This window comes from Eumetopias jubatus, unplaced genomic scaffold (assembly GCF_037043125.1).
Source record: "Eumetopias jubatus isolate StellerSeaLion01/CBP00866 unplaced genomic scaffold, mEumJub1_p1.0 scaffold_12, whole genome shotgun sequence".
In the NCBI taxonomy this organism is placed as follows: Eukaryota; Metazoa; Chordata; class Mammalia; order Carnivora; family Otariidae; genus Eumetopias; species Eumetopias jubatus.
In genome coordinates, this window is record NW_028274818.1 from 96,380,607 (window position 1) to 96,394,053 (window position 13,447).

General features: G+C 35.1%; 1 protein-coding gene across 3 annotated transcripts in view; it reads left to right on the forward strand.

Moving 5' to 3' along the window:
- LOC114214540 (S-adenosyl-L-methionine-dependent tRNA 4-demethylwyosine synthase TYW1) overlaps positions 1–13,447 on the forward strand; it is a 213,628-nt gene that overhangs the window by 77,276 nt on the left and 122,905 nt on the right. For all 3 annotated transcript variants that reach the window (XR_003610443.2, XR_003610445.2, XM_028110270.2), the window contains exon 10: positions 1,225–1,343. Coding sequence is in view for 1 of the 3 variants with exons in the window: in XM_028110270.2 (XP_027966071.1) it covers positions 1,225–1,343 (119 nt within the window). In the remaining 2 variants the exon portion in view is untranslated. The remainder of the gene's footprint in view (positions 1–1,224; positions 1,344–13,447) is intronic.

Consider the following 13,447-nt stretch of genomic DNA (forward strand, 5'->3'; position numbering starts at 1 on the left):
TAGTTTTCAGTGCTGTTTGCAAGATTTGAATGTTTTGTTTGCCTTTTGGATATTTTATTGGGAACTTGAAAGAGAATTTGTAGTTAGCTTGAACAATATTTTTTCTTCCCTCCTTATTTTTCTTAATGCGAGTACCAGGTGAGATGCACCAGGGAACCTTTTTTATCAGGGCAAAAAGTAAGACTTTGTGATCGACCGACAGAGTAATCAGCTGATAGATTTTTTTTGTTATTTTCGTTCATTGTGCTTTATAATGTTAGCACACCGATATATATTACACACAGTTACACACACACACACACACACACACACAGGCTCCTTGTGTCTCCTTGTTTGTTCCTGTTAATTCCATCATATTTCAGTCGCAGTAGAGATGAGTCAACATCTCAGTTATCTTGGATGACTCTGTTTTGTCCCTCCAGTGGGAATGCCTTTGAGTGTACCTCTTTAGCACCCTTCCCCTTTTCTCCATTAATATGAGCCAAGTCACCATGACCTTATTTGCATAGCTTCCCCCCAGATTTCACTCTTACTGAAATCAAGCCTGTCTTGCAGAGTTTCTAGATGGATCTTTCTGATGAGACCTCAAAAAGCTTGATAATATCTTGTGATTCCAACCCTAAGTTGATCTGCACTGTTTCTTCATATTATTCATTCTTACCTCACTCACTGTGGTTTTACCACTCACATATTAAATAGTGTCCTTTTTGGGAAAAATCTGTTTTTTACATTCATGCTGCTTGTCCCCTTAACATTCTAAGTGTGTTCAGCTTCTGCCCTTCAGTTGACATGGAATATGCTCCAGGATGCGTTCCCTTACCCACCCTTCCTTATTCAAAACAGAGATACCCTTTCATATGAGTGCTGCTCCCCTGTTCTTGAAGCTTGTTCTACCTATCCTTGGTATTATATATTATTGTACTAGTATTATTTGAGGCAGTTGAATGGATTTGAAAATGAAAGCATCAGTGGTCTTCTCTGTAGAGCTTTCAGAGTTAATGAATCATAGGTTTATTTCATTGGGTTTTAGAAAACTTAAAGGACCATTAAAACCCAAAGCACCGTCAAAACAGTATAATGTTAATTTTCTGCATCATGCAGATACCAGTAGGGGTATTTATGGTTTGAAATGCACATTTTTTTCTTAAAGATGATGTCTTGGTATTTTGTTTCCTTGCCTTGGGGATTTTATTCAGATTATCATTTGTTTTTTTACTTTCCCAGTCGATGCTCCGAGGGAGAGGAGGTTGCTATAAACATACATTCTATGGCATTGAAAGCCATCGTTGCATGGAAACTACCCCAAGCTTGGCTTGTGCAAATAAATGTGTCTTCTGTTGGCGGTAAGTAAAAATGAATGGCTGTGGTGACCAAATATGTAACCGTCTATAATAATCCATTTCTGTTCAGCATTGCGCTAAAATTTACCTAAAGCTCTGCTCTTTCTATAATTAATCCCCCTTTTCATTCCTAATGTATTTATGCATTCGGTTGTTTTTCCTTTGATCAGTTTCATCAGGGGTTTGCCAGTTTTTTGTCTTTTTGAAGACAGATTTTAGCTTCATGAATCCTCTGCATTATATCTTTGTTTTCTTGTTCAGTAATCTACTACTGCTGTTTTTTTTTTTACCCCCTAACTTAGACTGTTAACTCATCAATGTTCAGTCTTCTATAAGTCTTTAATCAGAAATTTTCATCTAAGTACTTCTTCAGCTACATTCCATAGATTTTGATTATTTTTTTGAATATAGTTGACATACATGGTAGTTTCAGGTGTGCAGCATAGTGATTCAACAAGTGTAGCTCTCATCTGTTACCATACAACACTATTACAGTACACTTGACTCTATTCCCTATACTTTACCTTTTATTCTTATGACATATTCATTCGGTAACTGGAAGCCTCTGTCTCTCACTCCCCTTCACCCATTTTGCCCATCTCCCATCCCTCTCCCCTTCTGGTAACCATCAGTTCTCTGTATTTATAGTTCTGATTCTCTTTGTTTCTTTGTTTACTCATTAGTTTTGTTTTTTGATTACACATATAAGTGAAATCATATGGTAATCTTTATCTTTCTCTGTCTGCCTTATTTCATGTAGCATGATACTCTCTAGGTCCATCTGAGAATGTCATATGTGGCAATGTCTCATTCTTTTTTATGGCTGAGTAATATTCCATTGTACATATGTACTACATCTTTATCCATTCATCTATTAGTGGACACTTGGGCTGCTTTCATATCATGGTTATTATAAATAATGCTGCAATAAACAGTGTTACATATGCCTTTTTGTTTTCTTTGGGTAAATACCCAGTAGTGGAATTATTGGATCATATGGTAATTCTATTCATAATTTTTTGGGTAACCTCCATACTGTTTTCCCCTGTGGCTGTACCAACTTATATTCCCATCAACTGTGCACAAGGGGTTCTTTTTCTCCATATCCTTGCCAACACTTGTTATTTCTTGTCTTTTTTGTTCTAGCTATTCTGACAGGTGTTAGGTGATTTCATTGTGGTTTTGATTTGCATTTCCTTGATGATTGATGTTGAACATCTTTTCATGTGTCTGTTGGCCATCGGTATGTCTTCTTTTGAAAAATGTCTGTTCGGGTCCTTTGCCCATTTTAAATCAGATTATTTGCTTTCTGGTGTTGAATTGTATGAGTTCTTTATATATTTTGGATATTAACCCCTTACCAGACACACCAGTCTCTTCTAGTGTTTTCTCCCAGTCCTTTGACAGTTTTTAATTTCCTCTTTAGCTCTTTGGCTCATTCTTTGCCTGATGAATTCTCTCTGATTTTGTCCTTGGCTTTCTTTTATGGCTTTGTGTTATAATGGTAGGAGAAGTAAACCATCTCTATGGTTTCATTAAATACCTGTAGTTTGACATCTTTATATTCTTGTTTTTTTGTTTTGTTTTGTTTAGAGAGAGAACTTGTGAGCTGGGGAGGGGGAGGGGCACGTGGAGAGGGAGAGAGAGAATAGTAAGCAGGCTCCACACCCAGCACAGGGCTGGATGCAGGGCTGTGTCTCACAACCCTGAGATCTTGAATTGCACCAAAATCAAGAGTTGGACTCTTAACCAACTGAGCCACCCAGGCGCCCCAAACACCTTTATATTCTTTGTCTCTAGCCCTAGTCTCCCTTCTGAGTTTTCATCCTCTGTTTGCAGTTGTCTGTTGGATGTGTTCTCTTAGATGATCCACAGGTATTTTAAGCTTGATTTGTCCACAGTGGAATTTATTATGCTCTCTGTTAACCTCTAACCATTAGCTATCCAGTGGCTTAGGCTGAAAAGCTCTTCTTTCTCTAACTCACTGTATCCATTTGTATGTCTGATTCCATTTTAGATTATCAGTATTTCACCCTTTAGCAACCAAAATGATTTAATACTTGCCAGCCTAAGCCATTTCTTAATTTATCTATCATATTGGTACAAGAGCTATAATTCTTTTTTTAAAAGTGGTTTTATATCATTGATCATAAAAGTAGTCCATGCTTATTATAGAAACTTTTAGAAAATACCAAAAATATGAAGAGAAATAACTATCTGTAATTCCAGAATCCAGACAAATCATCGTTAATGCTTTGGAGTATTTGCTTTCTTTCTTTCTTTTTTTTTCCCCCTAAGTCTTCTTCTTTTTTCGAAAACATAGTTGAAATCATTCTCTACTTTCTGTTTTTTTAATCCTGTTTTTATTTTTTAAAATATAAGACTCTTGCTCTGTCATTGAAGTCTTATAGGCATAAACTTTTTGTTTTGAAATAATTCTGGATATACAGAAGAGTTACAAAGATAGTAGAATTTCTGTATATTTTTCACCTAACTTTCCCTAATGTTCAGTAAGACCTTACTTAGCTATAGAACAATGATCAAAACAGTTGTCAAAAATAATCAAAAAGAAATTAACATTGATGCAGTGCTATTAATTAAACTGGAAACTATTTGAGTTTCATCAGTTTTCCCACTAATATCCTTTTTCTTTCAGGATGCAGTTTTGGGTCCCACATCACATTTAGTTGTTATATCTCTTTAGTTTTCTGTTGTCTGCCACAGTTCTTCAGTCTGTCCTTGTTTTTCATAACCTCAGCACCTTTGAAGAGTACCGGTCGGATATTTTGTCTAATGTTTTCTCATGGTTAGATTGAAGTTACGGATTTTGGGAAGACTACCATAGAAGTGATGTGACCTTCTCAGCAGGTCCTATTAAGGGATACATAGTATCATTATGTCCTATTACTGGTGGAGTTAACCTTTATCATTTGATTAAGGTAGTGTCTGCTAGGTTTTCAAGGTGTAAATTACACCTTAACATTTTTTCCCCTTTGTGTAATTAATAAATATTTTGGGAAGATTCTATGCAAATACGCTGTTTCTCTTTAAGCATTTGTCCACTAAATTTTTCATTCATTAGTGGATTTTGCTTGCATCAAATTATTACTTTGGTGTTGTTCTACTGATTATTTTTTTTTACATTTCATAATTGGAATTCTTCTGTAAGGAAGAATCATTTCTCCCTCATTTTAAAATTTATTATTATATTAATTTGGACTCAAGAATATCCAGTACTATTATTGTTTATGTTATTGCTCATATTTTTCTAGCTTTGGCCATTAGTAGCTCTCTTGGGTTGGCTTCTGTGTCTTTTCTTTCATTTAAAACACTTGTGTATTATCTGACTCCAGAAGAGGTTCCAGGTTCATCTTATGTTTTTCCTGCCCAGCCTTGGAGTCAACCACTTTTCTAAGGAACTCTAGATCCTCTTATCAAAGAATGATATTTAGATGCCAAAATTTGGATGCTTGATATGCTCATTTCTATTGTTAGTGCTTCTAGGCCCTCTCAGCAGACAGAAGTAGAAAATATATGTGTATCTGTTGCTGTATATTAAAATACAGAACCGTGAGTTTTTACTGATATCTTCAGTTCCTATCAGCATCATAGAGCTCATTCTAGTATTCCTTTTGTGCTTATTTGTAACTTTTTTCTTTGACAGTAAGAAACCCGGCCTGGCCCTCACCTTCTACAACATATTAACCTCAACCTCAGTTATATGCCTGTGAAGGACTTTAGAATTGCAAACTGACACCTTTGTGAGAAATAAATTTATCTTAGGATGGATTTGTCTGGCTTTGGCATCAGGCTAATGCTAATCTCATAGAATGAGTTAGGAAGTGTTCCCTTCTGTTTTACATTTTTGAAAGTTTGGTAAGAATTGGTGTTGATTCTTCAGATGATTAGAGGAATTCACCAGTGAAACCTGTTTTTGGGCTTTTCTTTGTAGCGAGGTTTTTGAATACTGATTCAATTACTTGTTGTAAGTTGGTTTAGATTTTCCATTTTTACTTGAGTCAGTTTTGGGGATTTGTATGTTTCTAGGAATTTGTTCATCTAGTTTATCTAATTTGTTGGCATACAATTGTTTATAGTATTTTCATAATCCTTTATTTCTGTAAGATTGGGAGTGATGTATTAAGTTTCATTTCCGAGTTTACTAATTTGAGTCTTCTTTTTTTTTTCTTAATCTAGGTAAAGGTTTGTCAGTGTTGTTGATCTTTGCAAGAACCATCTTTGGGGTTCATTGATTTTTCTCTGATGTTTTTCTGTTCTCAAGTTTCATTTGTTTTTATTCTGATCTTTATTAAATCCTTCCTTTTGCTGCCTTGAGCTTAGTTTGCTTCTCATTTTCTAGTATTAAATGGTGTATAGGTAGGTTATCGATTATTTATTTATTTAAAGATTTTATTTATTTATTTGACAGAGAGGGAACACAAGCAGGGGGAGTGGGAGGGGGAGAGGCAGCCTTCCTGCGGAGTGGGGAGCCTGATATGGGGCTCGATCCCAGGACCCTGGGATCATGACCTGAGCCTAAGGCAGATGCTTAACAACTGAGCCACCCAGGCACCCCAGATTTTTTTTTTTTAATGTGAGTGTTTATAGCTATAAATTTCTCTGTGAGCACTGTTTTAGCTACATTCTATTCATCTTTAGTATTTTGTAATTTCCCTGTGTTTTCTTCTTTGATCCACTGGTTGTTTAAAAGTGTTGTTATTTGTTGATTTTTCAGTTTTCTTTCTGTTCTTCATTTCTGGTTTTATTCCATTGTGGTTGAAGAAAATATTTTGTATGATTTCAGTCTTTTAAAATTTATTGATACTTGTTTTATGGCCTAACAAAGGGTACATCCTAGAAAATGTGCTATATACAATTGAAAATGTGTATATTGATTTTTTTTGGGTGTATTGCTTTGTATATGTTGTAGATATTATTGGCTTATCATATTGGTCAAATGCACTATTTCTTTATTGATCTTCTGCCTAATTGTTCTGTCCATTATTTAAAATGTGGTTTTTGAATTTTATAATTGTTAATGTAGAACTGTGTTTTTCTCTTAGCTTATAAATTTTTGTTACATATATTTTGGTGCTCTTTTATTAAGTATGTATATGCTTATAATTGTTAACATCTTCTTGATGGATTGACATGTTTATCAATATATAATGTTCTTCCTTGTCTTTTCTAATGGTTTTTGACTTAGAGTCTGTTTTGTGTTATAGGAGTGTAGCTACCTCAGCTCTCTTTTGGTTACTATTTGCATTAAATGTTGTTTTTCTTCCTTTCACTTCTGTCTGTGTCTTTGGATCTAAAGTGACTCTCTTAGGCAGCATATTGTTGGATTTTTTTTTTTACTCCCTTCTGCCAATCTCTGGCTTTTAATTTTAGATAATTTAATCCATTGACATTTTGCTCTTTGTTTTTATAAGTTTTATATCTTTTATGTTGCACACTTTATTACTGCCTTCTTTTGTGTTTGATTCTTTGTTATGTACAATTTGACTTCATTATTGTTTCCCTTTCTATACATTTTTCAGTTATTTTCTTGGTGGTTATTTCTCTGGGGATTAAAACTAACCTCTTAAACTTACAACACTCTACATTTAATTTTCTTTAGTTGTGGTAGTTCTGTGAAGTTGCATGAATGCTGCATTAGCGAATACTAAACTGTGACTTTTAGGGGAAATAAAGGATTAGGTTCTTACAGTCCTCTTGTCACAACATATTTGCCATCTTACCAGTACATAACTTTGTTTTATGCTTCTGTGTAAAGTATTTTATTTTTAAAATTTTTAAAAAATGTTTTATTTATTCATGAGAGTCAGAGAGAGAGAGAGAGAGAGAGAGAGAGAGAGAGGGAGAGGCAGAGGGAGAAGCAGGCTCCCCACCGAGCAGGAAGCCCGATGCGGGACTCGATCCCAGGACCCTGGGATCATGACCTGAGCCGAAGGCAGATGCTTAACCATCTGAGCCACCCAGGCGCCCCTGTGTAAAGTATTTTATATATACTTTTGATTCATTAACATTGAACTTATGGCCAACAGCATTATAATTCATGTCTGATGAAGCTTATCTAACATACATATTTTCCCTGCAAGGCACATCATAGTCTTCTTGTGCTTAAGAACACTACACAGCACTTTAGCCCTGTGCTTGGGAACTGTTTTAAATAGCAACATCACTAACAAAATGCAAAAAATGGGACATTAAGTTGACTGCAGTATGAAAACTTAAGAAGGCAAAGAGAACATTGTCTTGTTTGACCTCATTTGGGAATGTGTGTACTAAACTCCAATTTTTTTGCTGCTCTGTGAGTGACCATGAATAACCACAAATATTGACCTCAAGTATTGATTTTGGGGTTACAGATAAATTTTAGCAAGTAGGTAATTTTGCAAATATGGAATCAGCAAATAATGAAGATTGACTTTATTTTGAACAAATACCACCTTTGGTTCAACAGTATTCAAAAACTTTGCTCATACAAAGCTTCATTCCTTCTTTTTTGTGTTGTTGTCACAACTTTATGCATTGTGTCCTCATTAACATAGATTTATGATTATTGTTTTGTACATTTGTCTTTTAAATTATATAGAAAAAAGAGCTAGAGTCCAAAAAGTTCAGTAATACAGACTTTTTTTGTATTTGCCTATGTAATAAACTTTATGTTCTGTATTTCTTTGTGTGGTGCAGATCTATCTAGTGTCCCTTCATTTCTGCTTTAAGGACTGCCTTTAGCATTTCTTGTAGTACAGATCTACTAGTGATGAACTCCCTCAGTTTTGCTTCATCTGGAAGTGCCTTGTCTTTCCTTCCGTTTTGAAGAATAGTTTTGCAAGATATGGAATTCTTGATTGACATTGTTTTTCCTTTTAGCATTTTAAATATGTTATCCCACTACCTCTTGACCTCCATGGTTTCTGCTGAGAAATTGGCTGTTAATCTTACTGAGGATCCCTTGTATGTGATGAATATCTTCTCTTGCTTCCCTCAAGATTCTTGAATCCTTTGTCTTTCAGCAGTTTGGTTATAATGTGTCTTGGTGTGGATCTCTTTGAATTTATTCTGTTTGAGTTCCTTGAGCTTGTTGGATGTGTAAATTCATGTCTTTTATCTAATTTGGGAAGTTTTTAACCATTATTTCTTCACATAGTCTTTCTTCCCCTTTCTCCCTTTCATTTTGGGACTTCCATTAAACCAGTGTTGGTATTCTTGATGGTGTTGCACAGGTCCATAAGGCTGTGTGCACTTTTCTTCATACTGCTCCTCACACTGGATGATTGACATATCTTCAAGTTTACTGATTCTTTCTTCTCTAAGCCTGCTCAGTCTGCTATCACAACCTTCTGCTGAATTTTTCATTTCAGTTATTAAACTTTTTAGTTCTAAACCTTGGTTGTCTTTTTATCATTTGTATCTATTAATTGATATTCTGTGTTTGTTGAGACATTTTTCTTGGTTTCCTTCAGCTCTTTGAGCATGTTTGAGACAATTGATTTAGTGTTTTTCCAGTAAGTGTGATGTTTGTGCTTCAGGGACAGTTTTTATTATTTTCTTCTGTGAATGGGTCATACTTTTCTTGTTTCTTCATATGCTTTGTAATGTTTTATTGAGAACTTCACATTTTGGATATTGTGATGTGCTAACTCTGGAAATCAGATTCTTCCCATTCTTCAGGTTTGTTTTTTTTGCTTGCTTGGGGTTTTAGTTGTTTGTTTGCTCAGTGAGTTTTCTAGACCATTTTTGTACAGACTCTATTCTGTGTTGTGTATTGTCTATGAAGCCTGTGTTTTAGTGGCCAGGGAACGTGTTGCCCGAGATTTCCTTGAGCACATGGAGCCAAAGAAAAAAGGAGGAATAAAAGCCCTTCCCCAGTCTTTGCAGATTGACTGTGTTTTGGGGCATTCCTTCAAAGCTTGGCCAGGCTATTGACAACCTTGCCTTTGCCTTCACTTCCTATTTGTGCTGAGCCTGAAAATCAGTTGTAGGTGAAAGTTTAGTGTCTTCTCAGGGCTTTTCTTAGCATGAAATCTGTCTGGGCATGTGTTAGGCTTTCTTTATTCCCTGGTGTATGTGAGTGCTTTTCAGTGCTTTGACTTGCCCAGAGCTCTGTCTCCCAGTGTTTCTTTACAGGCATTCAGCTAACTGTTGTTTTCTTGAACTGTAATCCTTTGGTGTAGTCAGCAGCAGATTATTTATCTACTGAGATCTGTGTGGAGTTCCTTTTTTTAAAACTTTGACTAAGAGTTTTTTGAATATAGATAGAATAAATAGTATAATGAACCTTTGTGTACATTTTATTAACACAAAGCCAGTCATGTTCCATTTATCTACCCCAGTCCTCACTATTTTGATGCAGATCCCAGCCATGATATTGTTCTGTCTGTACACACTTCAGGTGACAGATAATATAAAAAATAAGACCTCTTAAGAAAGAATATAGCCATAATACCATCATCTCATATTAAATTTTCATTGTCTTCTATTAAAGGGAATATATGTATTTCCTTTTCTAGTTATCCAGGGATAGAGTAGAAAACAAACAAGCAAACCTGAAAAGTATCTTTTTGGACATCTGGTTAAATCAGTGGTTTTCAGCTGGAGCAAATTGCTATTTTTTCCCCTCTGTGGGGAAACCTTGGCTATTTGACAATGTCTGGAAGCATTTTTGATTGTTAAAGCTGAGGGAGATGTTTCTGGCATCTAATGGGCAGAGGTCAGTGATGCTCTTAAACATCTTATAATGCACAGGACAAACCTGTACAACAAAGAATTATCTAGTCCAAAATGTCTGTTGTGCTGAGGTTGACAAGTCCTGTGTGCAGTGGTCCACAGGTGCTTTTTCAGTCAAGGGGACTGCTGGAATGTGATGGTGTTGAAATAAAATGATATAGCACATCTCCTTTTTAGTGATAGAATCTGTGCTTATGAAACTTAAAATATTATAGGATGAGCATTTGCCAAACAAAAGCTGTGTATGTGGACTGAAATATTGGATCACATTATACTTAGCTTGTAGGAGAAAGAATCAAGTGCTTTGTGTCCTAGTTCTCATTGTATCACACTTTTACAATCTCTTCTAATCTCTCCCTAAAATTCTTGATATAAGTAGTTGTATGTGTATTTGTTGTTGTTGTTTTGGAAAGTCAAGATTCAAAGGAAGTAACAGGATTTAGTGGGTAATACCCCTTACCTGTGTTACCTGTTTATAGCCAATAATGCAGTCCTTTAGATTCTGAGGCAGTAAATTTACCCAATTTTTAATTTTAATTTGAAGTTTTTTGAAAATTTTATTTATTTATTTGAGAGAGAGAGAGAGAATGAGCAGGAAGGGCAAAAGGAGAGGGAGAGAGAATCTCAAGCAGACTCCGTGTGACCTGAGCCAAAACCAAGAGTCAGATGCTTAACTGACTAACCATCCGGGTACCCCTACCCAGGTTTTAAAAAAGCCAATGATGTACTTAATAAATTCATTAATGAGATTTTAGATAAAAGTAAATGGAGAGGTTTCACTTGCCGTAGCTTCTGATGAGGAAGTACTAATACACTAACTTTAAGATTAGAATTCACCGTCTGTTTCAATTATAAATAATCTAATACACGTTAGAAAAGGCCTAGAAAAATGGACTTAAATGCTTATGTGAACGTTTCATTTATCTTTGTTTCATTTTACAGGTTCTTAAAAATAGCCCCTGAGCCTCAGTTTCCTAACTAAAATAAAACAGTAATACCTTCCTTAAAAGGTTGCTGTGAGGCTTAATTGCTTGAGGGAGATGGTGCATGTGAAAGTGCTTTAAACTGAGTATGATGTGCAGATGTGAGTTTCCCCGAACAAATTTCTTTAACTTTATTTGGATAATATGGGTAGCAGATGGTTATAGATAGATAAAATATTATTGTGTTCTGTTAATTTTCAGAATGATTTGTTGAGTGCTATATGTATAGATAGCCCAGATTTACCAGTTTGTCTCCTGTTTTTTGTTTATGTAAGTGAAAATTTTGTATTTTGAAATTTCAAATTAAGAGTTTTATCTTTCTTGAACAAATAACGTGATTACAAAAATGGGCAAAGGATCTGAGCAGAGTTCTCCAGAGAAGATATACAAATGTCCAATAAACACATGAAAAGGTAATAATATTCCCAAATTGGAAATAAATGAAATGTTCATCAACTGATGAGTGGATAAACAAAATATCCACCCAATGGAATATTATTTGGAAATAAAAAGGAATGAAGTAGTGATACATAGTACAATATGATGAACCTTGAAAACATGCCGCTAAGTAAAAAACATAAATAATATGATCATGTTTCTATAAAATGTCTTGAATAGAGAAACCTATAGAGACGGGAAGTAGATCATTGGTTGCTTAGGACCTGGGTGTATGTGTGGATTGAAGAGTGATAGCTAAGGGGAGCAGGATTTCTTTTTGGGAATGACAAAAATATTCTAACATTGATTTGTAGCGATGGATGTACAACTCTGTGAATATACAAAAAACTATTGGATTCTACGCTTTAAATGGAATTTTATGGTATGTGAATTATATTTCAATAAAGCTGTTAAAAAAGTTTTGCTTGAGTAGTAAACAGAGGCTTTTAAAATATATTTTAAATGTAGTTTGAAAGGTCACCCTTGCATAAATGAAAGTTCAAAATATATAATACTGTGAAAATTGTCCTTTTTTCATTCTTGTCTTCCACTTAGGTTTTCAGAGATATGCTACACATGTGTGAGTAGATTTGTGGGTGTGTATGTGTCTTTGTGTACGCACACACACAAGTGGCAGGATTCATTATAGTATTCTACGTCTTGCTTTTTTTGCTCCTCCTCTGTAGAGATCTTTTCATATCAAAGTGCATATAGATTTAGAACCAGATCTTAATGTGCTAAATTAAATCATTGTTTGGGAAGCAGGAAAGAAATACGCTTAAAGGGCCTTTGTCTTTAAAGTAATTACTAAGGTGTTTACCTTCCACAAAAATTTCCTCATTCTCTGTGTGTAGTAGGATTGTACTATAATTTTACCCCAAAGTAATATTTTATTATTTTTATTGCTGTGGTAAGAACACCTAACATGAGATCTGCTCTTTTAACAAAAATTTTTTTTAAGGTTTTATTTATTTATTTGAGAGAGAGAGAATGAGAAATAGAGAGCATGAGAGGGAAGAGGATCAGAGGGAGAAGCAGACTCCCTGCTGAGCAGGGAGCCCGATGTGGGACTCGATCCCAGGACTCCGGGATCATGACCTGAGCCAAAGGCAGTTGCTTAACCATCTGAGCCACCCAGGTGCACCTCTTTTAACAAAATTTTAAGCGTACAGTACAGTATTGTTCATCATAATGTTGTCTAGTAGCTCTCTAGAACTTGAATCTTACATAACTGAAACTTTATATTTGTTAAATAGCAATTCCCCATTTCCCACTCCTCTAGCCACTGGCAACCATCATTCTGCTCTTTGCCTCTGTGTGTTTGACTATTTTATAAGCTCCATATAAGTGGTATCATGCAGTATTTGTCCTCCTACGGCTTATTTCATTTTAGCATAATGTCCCCTGGGTTAATCCACGTTGTCACATATGGCAGTATTTCCTTCCTTTTTAAGGCTGAATAATATTCCATTGTATGTATGTACCACATTTTCTTTATTCACACATCTTGGTTAATAATACTGCAATAAACCTGGGAGTGGATGTATCTCTTTGAGATTCTGTTTTTAAATCTTTTAGAAAAAGGCGCAAGTGGGATTGCTGTATCATATGGTATTCTCTTTTTAATTATTTTTAGAAACTTCTAGACTGCTTTCTATAGTGGCTATACCATTTTGCATTTCTAGTAGTGCATAAGGGTTCTCATTTCTCCATGTGCTTGCCAACATGTGTTATTTTATTTATTTTTATTATTTTTTCTGATAATGGCCATAGCAGTGGGTATGAGGTGGTATCTTACTGTGATTTTGCTTTGCATTTCCTTGATGATTAATGATGTTGAGCATCTTTTGATATACCTGTTGGTCATTTGTAGGTCTTCTTTGGAGAAATGTCAAGTCCATTGCCCATTTTAAAATTAAGTTATTATTATTTGCTTTTGAGTTAATGGGA